The sequence below is a fragment of the Aotus nancymaae genome, unplaced genomic scaffold (genome assembly GCF_030222135.1).
Source record: "Aotus nancymaae isolate 86718 unplaced genomic scaffold, 86718_ANA_hifiasm-v0.15.2.pri h1tg000025l, whole genome shotgun sequence".
Classification (NCBI taxonomy): domain Eukaryota; kingdom Metazoa; phylum Chordata; class Mammalia; order Primates; family Aotidae; genus Aotus; species Aotus nancymaae.
The window spans coordinates 39,608,615-39,621,710 of NW_026988438.1; the positions used below are offsets into that span (position 1 = coordinate 39,608,615).

The following is a 13,096-nucleotide window of genomic DNA, read 5'->3' on the forward strand; positions in this document are numbered from 1 at the left end:
GGTGCAGTGGCTAATGCCTGTAATCCCTGCACTTTGGGAGGCCGAGGTGGGTGGATTGCCTGAGCTCAGGAGTTCAGGACCAGTCTGTGCAACATGGCAAAACCCTATCTCTACTAAACTACAAAAAATTAGCTGGGCATGGCAGTGTGCCTCTGTAATCCCAGTTACTCAGGAGGCTGAGGCAGGAGAATTGCTAGAATCCAGGAGGCTGAGGTTGCAGTGAGCCAAGATCATGCCACTGCACTCCAGCTTGGGCGACAGAGCAAGACTCCATCTCCAAAAAATAAAATAAAATAAAATAAAATAATAGTATAACAAGTATTATAAATGGTAAGTATGTTTCCTTATCAATTTAGTAGCCCTTAAATAACTGTACATAGACATATCTTTTCATCTTATTTCCCTTTCATTGTGTACTTTTGAATGGATCCCCATTTAAAAAATTTTTAAACTTCTTGTAAAAGAAAAGTATACTTTGTGATTGTGTATCAGAGCCCTACTTTAATACTGTAAGACCAAAAATTCAGTAGAAAACATTACTCTAGATCCTAATCAAGAATTTTCAAAAGACCCAAAAAAAAGAAATTTTGTGTAAAATTAGCTAAGAAAAGAACTTCACTCAAAGAAAGTTGAGGCTGCCACAATATGGAATTAAAGTGGGCATCATTCACGTTGTAGCCCAGAACAGCACTATCCAATAGAACTGTCCATGATGAAAAAAATGTTCAATATCTATGCTGTACTGTATGGCAGCCAGCCAGATATGACTGTTAACACTTGACATGTGACTGAGAATGAGAAACTGAATTTTAAATTTTATTTAATTTTAATTAATTCAAATTTATAGTCAGAGCAATCAAGCAACATAAAGAAATAAAAGGCAGATTAGGAATTAAAACTAAAGAAGAACAGAGGATACTAGAGGCTGGGAAGGGTAGAGAGAAGGAAGAGATAAGGAGATATTTATTAATGTTAAAATTATAGCTAGATAGGAGAAATAAGTTCTAGTGTCCTATAGTACTATATTAACTATGATTATAGTTAATAATATTGATTTCAAATACTTAGAAGAAAGATACTGAATGTTCCCAACACAAAGAAATGATAAATGTTTGAGATAATGAATATGCTAATTAATCTGATCTGTACGTGTCATATGTATTACAGCACCATGTTCCTCATAAATATGTACAATTGTTATGTGTCCACTATGATTTTTTAATTAAAAAAAAAAAAAAGAATTAAGGCCCAGAAGATGTCACTGCAATGTGATGGGTGTCCCTTGAAAACATGATGTCTTCACTTTGAGGGGAAAAGAATAGGAGTCATTTAGGTTTAAAGACTAAGAGAGTTTTAGTGAGACAGTATGGAAATCCAGTGAACATACTCAGTAAGGTAGTCTCTTCCTTAACAAACTCAGAACATGTTGAGTAAATAAACCATACTGTTTAATACCTAAAACTACAAAAACAGAACATTCTTATAAATTATTTGTTATTCAGACTTTCTAATTTTTTGTTTGGATACAACTTTACCATAGTAGTCTGAATAATTAATCTCCAAATTTAGTGTGAGTAAAACCTTACTATTTTTATTTTTTAAAGTATTTTATTATTTTTACTATTTATTTGTTGCATACATTTTGTGATTTTTAATGTTTATAGAAGTAGAATTTTCAATGAGCCTCATAAGGAATATAATTTTTTAAAGAGAAATTCAAGTCCTTTCTCTCCCACGATATTCCTAGGAGGCAAAATTGCTACAAAAATGCAAATCTTGGACCGGGCGCGGTGGCTCACGCCTGTGATTCCAGCACTTTGGGAGGCCGAGGCGGGTGGATCACGAGGTCAAGAGATCGAGACCATCCTGGTCAACATGGTGAAACCCCGTCTCTACTAAAAATACAAAAAATTAACTGGGCATGGTGGCGCGTGCCTGTAATCCCAGCTACTCAGGAGGCTGAGGCAGGAGAAATGCTTGAACCCAAGAGGCGGAGGTTGCGGTGAGCCGAGATCGCGCCATTGCACTCCAGCCTGGGTAACAAGAGCGAAACTCCGTCTCAAAAAAAAAAAAAAAAAAGCAAATCTTTGCAATCTTTTAATTGATGACAACTTTGTCAAATACAATTCAAAGCATATGACCTATATACTATTCAAGTAGAAGAAAAACTATATACTCACTGTATTTTACATACCTAATGAAAGAAGAGGAAATGTTTGCTTTAATCATTTTTATGTAATATTAATGGTCATACAAAATTTCAGTTGCTTTTCTCTTAAAAGCTTTAAATAAAGCATCAGGTAGCAAATGTAATATTAACATTTCATTTGGACTTACACAGTTATATCTTCATTCAGCTTCTCTTGAGACTGAGTACAATTCTGATAATTTGCTGTAAAAAAAAAGTTTTTTAAATTATAGAGGAAATTAATTTATAATTGGTCATACTGATACATAGATAGCCCTGCAAACCAAATATAGTGCACTGTTAAGATAACAGATTTACTGCCTACACACAGGTTTGTTATCATCTCATTTTCTATTCTTTAACCTAAAATTGGAAATAATTATCTCTGATCTCAAGAAGTACTCATGCAACTTGGAAATATATAAGAAAGCATTAACTATGTAGCTCATAAATTGAAAGAATTCTTTGGGACATCTCTGATCAGGCAACAGTCAGGAAATAGTAATAGAATTCCTTGCTCCTGCCTGAAATTATGGACTTTGAATTAAGTTTGAAACACTCCAGGGAATGATTTCAAAAGTGCAAGAAAAGCAAGAACATATGTGAAAGTTCTAAAAGAATTAGTCACGGGAAAAACAGAAAGCTCATTGAAACCTGTTGAGTATAACCAGGATAGCAACATAGTAAAACAGTGTTTAAAGTAATCTTTGGATTATAAGTTTTCTATGTAAATTTTTTATATATCTTCTAGTAGAAAAAAATACTGTACAATGATTAGTATACTAAAGTCCTGATTTCACCAACAACACAAAACCATGATTGATATCCATGATTATAATTTTCTTCTTTAAACCTCCATTATAAACATTTGAAATGAACTGCAGACATCATGACTCTTCATCTGTTATATAACCATAACATCATCACATATTGCAATGTTTATGATATTTATTTATATGCAAAATCATTTCTCACTTATTCTATTTGTGGAATTGTGGTAGAAAAAAATACCAAAATTCATATGGCAGAAATGGAGATTTTAATAAGATTTAACTGAGCAAATAAAGGAAATAAACATTGTTCCTAAAAATATTGCCTCCTAGCAATATCATGGGAGAGAAAGGACTTGAATTTCTCTTTAAAAAATTATATTCCTTACGAGCCTCATTGAAAATTCTACTTCTATAAACATTAAAAATCACAAAATGTATGCAACAAATAAATAGTAAAAATAATAAAATACTTTAAAAAATAAAAATAGTAAGGTTTTACTCACACTAAATTTGGAGATTAATTATTCAGAGTAAAGTTGTATCCAAACAAAAAATTAGAAAGTCTGAATAACAAATAATTTATAAGAATGTTCTGTTTTTGTAGTTTTAGGTATTAAACAGTATGGTTTATTTACTCAACATGTTCTGAGTTTGTTAAGGAAGAGACTACCTTACTGAGTATGTTCACTGGATTTCCATACTGTCTCACTAAAACTCTCTTAGTCTTTAAACCTAAATGACTCCTATTCTTTTCCCCTCAAAGTGAAGACATCATGTTTTCAAGGGACACCCATCACATTGCAGTGACATCTTCTGGGCCTTAATTCTTTTTTTTTTTTTTAATTAAAAAATCATAGTGGACACATAACAATTGTACATATTTATGAGGAACATGGTGCTGTAATACATATGACACGTACAGATCAGATTAATTAGCATATTCATTATCTCAAACATTTATCATTTCTTTGTGTTGGGAACATTCAGTATCTTTCTTCTAGGTATTTGAAATCACATTGTTGTTAACTATAGTCATAGTTAACTATAGTACTATAGGACACTAGAACTTATTTCTCCTATCTAGCTATAATTTTAACATTAATAAATATCTCCTTATCTCTTCCTTCTCTCTACCCTTACCAGCCTCTAGTATCCTCTGTTCTTCTTTAGTTTTAATTCCTAATCTGCACTATCCAATGGGTTAGCTGTGGCCATTTGTGGCTATATAATTTTGTTTATAGATTTAGGGGGTACACGTGCAATTGTGTTACATGGATATATTGCATAGTGATGAAGTCTGGGCTTTTTGTGTAACCATCACCCAAATTGTGAACTTTGTAGCCATTAAGTAATTTTTCATCTCTTACACCCCCTCTTACCCTCTTACCCTTCTGAGTCTCCAGTGTCTATTATTCCACTCTCTATGCTCATGTGTACACATTATTTGGCTCCCACTTATAAGTGAAAACATGTGCTAGTTGACTTTCTATTTCTGAGTTATTTCATTTAAAATAACAGCCTCTAGTTCCATCCATGTTGCTGCAAAAAAACACATGATCTTACTCTTTTTCATGGCTGAGTAGTGTTCAATGGTATGTAAGTATGTATGTAAACATTTTCTTTATTCATTCATTCATTGTGAACATTTAGGTTGATTCCGTATCTTTGCTATTGTGAATAGGGCTGCAATAAACATACAAGTGCAGACATCTTTCTGACACAGTGATTTATTTTCCTTTGGGTACACTGATAAATTGAATAGTAGTTCAATCTTTAGTTCTTTGAGAAATCTCTATACTGTTTTATACTGTTTTCCATAAAGGTTGTACTAATTTACAAATTTACATTACCCAGTACTGTATAAGTGTTCCCCTCTCCGCATTTTCACCAACATCTGTTATTATTTGACTCTTTAATAGTAGATATTCTGATTGGTGTAAGACAGTGCTTCACTGTGGTTTCATTTGCATTTCTCTGATGATTACTGATGTTGAGCGTTTTTTCATATGCTTTTTGGCCATTTGTATGGCTCCTTTTGAAAAGTTTATGTCCTTGGCCCACTTTTTAATGAGGTTATTAAGGTTCATTTTATTGTTGTTGAGATGTTTGAGTTCCTTGAAAATTCTAGATATTAGTTTTTTGTTGGTTGCATAGTTTGCAAATATTTTCTCCCGTTCTACAAGTTGTCTATTCACTCTGTTGATTATTTATTTCTCTGTTCAGAAGCTTTTTAATTTAATTAATTTTGTGTATTCAATGATTCAGAAAAATAATCCTATACTCACTTGTGTTGGTTTGGACTAGACATCCACTAATAAGGTTATCACTCATTTCTCCTAAAACCAGTGACATTAAAGGAAGGCAGGCTCCATTCACCAGTGATGCCAGTATACCCAGTATCATGAGTGTGATGTCCAGTCCATCAGCAAAGCGAAACTGAGGAAAACAAAGCATGGTGATACCATAGCCATAAAACAAACACTGAACACTCAGGCAAAACAGCAGCCTACAGCCTTTGCCACGTAGTAAACATGACTTTACAGATTGATTAAGATGGTAAATGAATGCATAAAATCATAGATATGTATTTATGTCTAAAGTAAAAACAAATACCAAAATTAAGAATTTACCATCTCCTTTAAAGGCATTAAAAAAAATAAAGCAGCTCAATCAGTACAAACTGTAGATACCTGACACAAGTCAGGTCAGATGCAGGTATGAATCCAAAACTTTATTTCATTTGGTTGATTTGGGAATAAGTTAAGATATTTTGAGCAGTGCAACAACAACATCTTAGTTTATGGAAAGTTGATCTGCACACTTTCAATTCCCTAGGCTCACTGGCGTCATAGCAATGTCATAGGTAAGTGCAGTCACCAGAACTAACTAGTAAAAATGTAATGAATTGTATTTGTGATTATTTAAAATTTCTTAGATTCTTTTTTCTCCCCAGAACAAGATCTATCCTGTAAATAAGGATATTTAAGGGGGTCAATAATAATTTTAAGGGCTGTTTGGAATAAGAAAGAAATGCCTGAAAGCCATCTATTGAATGCTTTATATTCTATTATGTAGTAGGTCCCCATAGCATCTGTCCAAAGCCAAATCATGAGCAAAATTGAAAACATGGATTATTTATCTTACTGAGAGAGGCCAGCATAAAATTTAAATGGTATTAAAATGTAATTAGATTTGAATATCAGCAAGAGGAACTTACTGCATATTTTATGAATGGAGACCAAAAATATTTTTTCCATTTATCAGTGCAATAGCTAATGAATATTTATCGCGTTATTCTACAGCACTGCATTCAGCATTACAGACATTAAGAGAGTATCTGCTCCTCCACTTTCCTCCAGAATAATGCTATCTTCTTGATAAAGTTTGTCCTGTTCCACTACTATTCAGTTTTTTTTTTTTTTAAGTTGACTTTTGATAAAATAGGGACTGTTTCATGTATATTTCTAGGGACATAACATTGATAGCCAGGCTGACACAGAGATTAGAGTTGGTGAAGGGCATGTCTGTGAACAGATGCATGAAATGCTCCTTAAACATGATTTAAAAGAAGTGTATTGATACATAGGCTTTAAAAAATACTTAGATAATTATTTTTTATTTAAAAGGATTTGTAACACTTTAAAAATAATAACAACATATAACAATGCAGAATCATTGGAATATACTGAAATGTAAACATAGATAGTAAAAGTCACTCACAATTTCCCACCACTCAGAAATATCCTTTGGTGACATTTATTTGTGATACACACACACACAAACACACACACAGACACACACTTTGAAAACATTGAGTCATTATGTGGATGTTATGCTATTCTTCCCTATCCTTTGTTGTGGGATTTTGAGGTTGTTTATATTTTTCCCTATCAGAAATGATACTTTAATGAATTATTCAGTTCCCTCTTAAATAATGGATGTAATCTAATAAACACAATCATTCTATGTACTACTGACAAGTCTCTAAAATTTTCTGATACGCATACTTTCTAACTGATTTTACTTACTATCTCAATAGATCCAACAGCTTCCTTTCTCAGTTTAGGCTGTTCTTGTACAGGTCTGGAAAATAGAAGTTCAAAATGGAACAGTTATAATGTGAATATAATTTGCAAAATTTTTCCATTTTTATTTTGCTGAAATGTCAGGTATCACCTTGGTAGCAAATTTATACCAACACTGAACTTTTTAAACTAAACTTAATGGTTGTCTATAAACTTGTTAGGTTAGCAACGGAAGATGTGTGTCTAGAGTAGAATTTTTAAAATTGGGGTAAATAGACATAACATGATGGACTTTAACTTCTTGAATAATTTTAATTCTATAACTAAGGCCCTAAGTACATTCACATTGTTGTGCCACCATTTATTTTGATTTACTCACAGAACTCTTTGTACTTTGCAGAAGTAAACCTCTGTGTACATTAAACATTTTTCCATTGTCCCCTCCTCCCAGCCCCTGGCAATCACGGTTCTGTTTTGTCTCTATGAATCTGACTGCTCTAGGTACATTAGATAAACAGAATCACACAGCATTTCTTTTCTTGTGTCTGGCTGTCTTCAAAGTACATCCTTGAATTATTCACTTAGCATAATGTCTTCATGTTTCATCCACATTGTGGTATGTGTTGGAATTTTTCTACTTTTTAAGGCTCAATAGTATTCCATTATATGTTTTTGCCACATTTTGTCAAACACTTCAACTGCTTCCACATTTTGGCTATTCCTAGTAATGCCATTAGGAATATGAGTGTACAAATAAATCTTTAACTCACTTCTTTTAATTCCTTTGAGTATATACCCAGAAGTAGAATTGCTGGATTACATGTTAATTCTATTATTAAGTTTTTGAGGAACACTATCTTCCATAGCAACTGCACCATTTTACATTCCTACTAGCACAAAGATTCCAATTTCTCTATGTCCTCACCAACACTTGTTCTTTCTTTTTTCTTTTCTCTTTCTTAGTATTAGCTGTGGTAATAAGTATGAAATGGTGGATTGTAATTTTTAACTTTTAGTAACAAAACTAGAGCTTTAAGTGAAATGAGTTCTATTAGGTACACGTTAAACAGGTGTACTCTGAATTTTGTCTCCCTTTTGAAAATTTCATTTATTAGCTTTTATGCTTGCATTTCAAGGAGGTCCAAATGAAAGTTGTACATTGTATCCACTGATTTCACAGCAATCTGTCAGTTACACACATATACACACACACACAGACACACACACACCCCCAAAATTCTGAAACATTAAGAAAAGACTAGAGGGAACAGTTTAAGTTTTCTATAAAGACATCACAGGAAGACAAACATCCGGTTCCTCTCCAGCTTTATAACGCATTGTTCTGTCAGTTTTGATAAATGACAATTCACTTAATTTTATTCTACCAGAGGTTAATAATTTACTTGTGTTCCGGTCAGTTTGTTCTGGGGTGAGGCATGAGATGACAAAAAATGCTTTAGCATTGCAAAACCCTACAATACCTTTCCCCACCTCTAGATGTGGATTTTGAAGCTTAAGACCCAGTAAACTGTCTTCTCTTGATAAATGTTGTTTCAGGGAAATCATTTCTAACGCCGATTGACCTTCATGGAAAGGTTTTGAGGGAGGGCTTGGGTCGTTTTGTGAAAGTCTCATTATCAGCGTTGCGGTAAGAAAGCAACATGTGGAGAGGTGGGCGAGTTTAGGAGTCTCCTCCCTCTACACAGTTCTTGGGCCCAAGTGTTCTTTGGCAAAGGCTAAGGGCGGAGCCTGAGGCGCCCGGAGGAAACTGGTCCCATTGCGTGGGTCACAGCCCCACTAGCTCCTAGTCCTAGCGTGCTCCTAGCTGGTTTGCAAACTGGAGGGTAACTTAGAGATGCTGGTGGCCCAGTACTTGCAGTAGTGCAAATCAGCATGGCCCAAAGCAGCGACAATTCTGCTCTCAGCTCCAAATGAGTCACCTCCACCCTAATAGGAATCCTGCCTGTATTTCATGGCCAAACCCCACACCTATATCCCACTAATTTCACTTATCAGGACCCATCCAACCCCTACCTTCAATTCTTGTTGCTATTTTCTTTCATATGGTTTTCTCCCATCCTCTCCAGTCTTCTTTAGTCATCCGAATGAAATTAGGTGTGTAGTTTCTCAATTCTACATGGAAACTAGCAAAATCAACCACCTCCCCATTCTAATTTTCTGTGCTATAGCATACAGATGTTGCAGTTTGCTGTTGGTGTTGCTACTGACCAATTAGCTTTTGTGGTCCACCAATGAGGTCTGTAGTATATTATTATCGTGACCACTTGAAAGATGAGGAAACAGTCACAGAGTAAACAACCCAAATTTATGCTAGTGATTGAATTTAAGTCTGATACCAGACCCCAAACCCTTTACTGTCCACTTATAATGCCTCCTGTGAAATATATGCTGAAGACATGATTTATTCAGTCCACAGGTAATTCTTAAGAGCACAGATGCATTCTAAAATAAACCTGTCCCCAAATCATCCCCTCAAACCAGTATGCTAGGGCATCTTTACATAATGTTTTGAATTTATGAAGAAAAGGTGCTTAGAAAGGGGAACATTTACTCTGGGAAAATAACAACAAAAAGATTAAAGGAGAAGTTTGGAATGCAGTTCTTTTGATTTGCAAAATGTTCACAAATGGAATTTGCTTTAGCCTAAGGAAGTTTCTGACTCTGACTCATAAGAAATGGTATCTTGGGAACGCCCTCTCTGGCTATTTTCTGAATTAATAAACTGCATGACCTAGAGGGGTCTTCGCCAGTTTTATAGATTGTATGTCCAAATGTAACACAATTATTATGGTAAATGTAGAAATAAAATAGATGTGAAACTATTTCCATTTAAAAACTCTCAATGAATTCCAGGTGTAGAAACTCATATACATATTCACAGAGACGTTTATTCAGTGAAAAAAATATCAGAATCCAATATTTTCTTTTATTAAATGTACCACGTGGAATAAAGGGTCCACAGAGAATTGAAATTAAAATTCGCAGGCGTCTTTCCTCTGTATAATGGTGGACAAGAAATTAAAGACAAGAAATTCAGAAGAGGAGATATCTGAAGCACTAAATCAATAAATCCTGGATAAATAAATCCTATTGCAGTAAATTCTATTGCACTTCCTAAAATCATTATTAAATTAGTTATAAGACTGCTTATGTTGAAGTTTAGCAAAATGCAATTAGTATTGCTATTTTTGGGAAAAAATTATAAACATTTTTGCTATAGGTATGGAAAGGATGAATAATTAAAGTTGTAAAAGAATACTTATAGAATTTAGTGAAAGCTTACCCATTTCTCTGATAATTTTCTTGCATATCTTCAGCTCTTTCAGAATTTTCCATCTTATTTACAATTTAATTCTTCTGAAATAAAATTTTAACAAATATATCATGGCTATGTGACTTTTATCACTTAGTTGATATACAGCATTCTTTACATTCCACATCCCTCACAGTTTGAAAAAGGAAGCATCTCAGAATTTCACCCTGCCCAGCCCCCAACTCCAGCTGAAGTTTCTGGCTAGGCAGTTCATTGGTTCACATTTTGTAACTGAATTGCTAACTTCTTTGCTTCATTTTAGGCTTAGATTTGGAGCTAATCAAAGTGTTAAAATTGGAATAAAAGAAAGAAAGTCAGATTCCATGGAAAATGCATTGTTTGTCAGGATATTAGATATTCCTACTTTGCCACTGATTTGATTGTAATTGGTGAAAACCTTAAATCTACTTCATGCTTTTTTTTCTCTTTAAAAAAAGAGATGCAGTAGTTTTTGTTAGCCAGCAGTTTGAGGGAATAGGGTTTTCTAGTTTACCAAACATAAACAAGTTGGAGCTTTCACAAACTGGATTAACAGTTACAAAAAATTAGCATATTTTGAAAAGCTACTCATCTTTAAAATTGTATTAAGCAAAATGTACTCTTCCTTGGGATGATACTTGAGGATCTTACTTTGTCTTAAGATCACAATTATGTTCATAAATTATAAACTATCATTTTATTATGGATCTATAGAGATGGTTGTGACACATTCTGTTTTGTTAGGTCACATAACAAAAAAGGGTAATATTAAAATTTCTAACTGTTATTACAGAAATTTTTGTTTTTCTCTGATTTTGTCATTATTTAGGAGCCGTGATATTTTGTTGCTGTATGTTATAGTTGTTGTATCTTCTTGGTGATTTGTTGTCTCTTATAAAAGGTTTTGACTTGAGGTGTAACTTGTCTGGATATTACTATAACCATTTCAGCTCTCTTTTGGTTAATATTTGCATGGGATCTCTCTTTTTATCCTTTAGGTTTTAAGCTGTTTGTCCTCAGATCTAAAATGAGTCTCTTATTGACAGCATACAGTTAAATTACGTATTTTGAATCCATTTTAAAAATGCTGATTTTTGTATCTTACTCTAAAGCTTCTGAATAGAATCTCCTTTTTAACAAGATTCTCAAAGTGGTTTGTAATGCATATCAAATTTTGAAAGCATGACTATACAGTATCTAGCACACAGTCTTAACAAACAGAAGGCACTACTTATCTAGAGGAAATTTTATCTTCCTAAATCCAAGATGATAAAGTTCAAAATATGCCTTAATGATGACAACATATTGTTTTTATCTGCTGTTAATAGCAGAGTTTTAAAGTATTGTTAAAGGATCTCTGGCATCAGAATCACCTAGAGTGCAAGTTAAAAATATCAGATACCTAGGCCTTACCCCACATGTACTGAATGAGAATCTAGAGACATGTACTGGAAAAAAGTCTACATTTTTAACAAGCTCATTAGATGATTTTTAAAAAATTTACTCATTCTGCAGATAGATACTTTGCCAGGTGCTGTTCTAAGCACTGAACAGCCTAGATATCTCTGCATCATAAAGCTTATACTCCACTGCAGGGAGAGTCACATCTATAAAAAAAGACAAACATAAATATATGGTCAGTTTTTGCTATATAATTAAAACAGGGCAATTTTATGAAGAGTAATGTGGTATTTACATATACCTAGTCAGAGAAAGTCCCTTGTAGAAGATAATGCTTAAGGTGAAATCTGAATTATAAAACGAGGTTGCTATATTAAGATCAAGAAGACTATCCTAGGCAGAAGGAATACAAATTAGATGGTAAAGAAAAGTGCACTTAGACAAAGCGACACAAGGTCAAAGCAATTGGTGAGCCAGCGAGCAGGTCCTCACTATATGGAAAGCTACAGGGTGACCATGATGGCTGCCCCCATGTTCCTCTATGTTACCCAGCATTTCAAAAGGAAGATAAATTTGGCTTGCAACGTGTCAAGTCTGAGATACTTGTGAGATAATCAGGTAGTAATATCCAGCACTTAGTAGGTAACATGAGAATAGAACTCTGAACATCTTAATTGCTCTGTGCAAAATCTAGCAGTCAGCCAATTCTTACTTATTGACAGCTATGTGGATGCTATCATGGCATGTACTATGGAACATACAAGGAAATATAAAAATAGAATGTTTTATGTATAAGGACTTTTGCCTTAAAAATATTTCTAGGTTTATATGCCAAGATGGAAATCATAGGACAAGATCCCTATATGAGAAGAAATTTTCTGAGATGCACTTAATCTTTAAGCATCCTTGGTAAGAATAATCTGATAAATAGCTTGGTTGGATAGAAAGCATAGGATCTTTGGTTAGATGAAAGAAGATATGGCCGGTCGCAGTAGCTCACGCCTGTAATCCCAGCACTTTGGGAGGCTAAGGCAGGTGGATCATCTGAAGTCAGGAGTTCGAGACCAGCCTGGCCAACAAGGTGAAACCCCATATCTATTAAAAATACAAAAATTAGCCAGCCATGGTGGTGGGCACCTGAAATCCCAGCTACTAGGGAAGTGAAGCAGGAGAATCTCTTGAACCCGGGAGGCAGAGGTTGCAGTGAGCCAACATTGCACCACTGCACTCCAGCCTGGGCAACAGAGTCAGACCCTGTCTCAGAGAAAAAAACAAAAACAAAGAAGATATGAATTGTATGAATTGTATGGATGCTTTAAAATGAACAGAGTAGTAGTAGGATGATCATTTTTGACTATGAAAAAATATCACACACACATTTTTGATTCCAACTTTA

General features: G+C 34.1%; 1 protein-coding gene across 1 annotated transcript in view; it reads right to left on the bottom strand.

The window, feature by feature from the left end:
* ABCB5 (ATP binding cassette subfamily B member 5) overlaps positions 1 to 10,343 on the bottom strand; it is a 112,361-nt gene extending 102,018 nt beyond the window's left edge. Inside the window, exons 1-4 of the mRNA XM_012447735.2 lie at positions 10,291 to 10,343; positions 6,990 to 7,044; positions 5,247 to 5,397; positions 2,338 to 2,392 (exon numbers count right to left, since the gene is read on the bottom strand). Of these exons, the coding sequence (XP_012303158.2) occupies positions 2,338 to 2,392; positions 5,247 to 5,397; positions 6,990 to 7,044; positions 10,291 to 10,343 (314 nt within the window). The remainder of the gene's footprint in view (positions 1 to 2,337; positions 2,393 to 5,246; positions 5,398 to 6,989; positions 7,045 to 10,290) is intronic.
* Between the last annotated feature and the right edge of the window lie 2,753 nt (positions 10,344 to 13,096).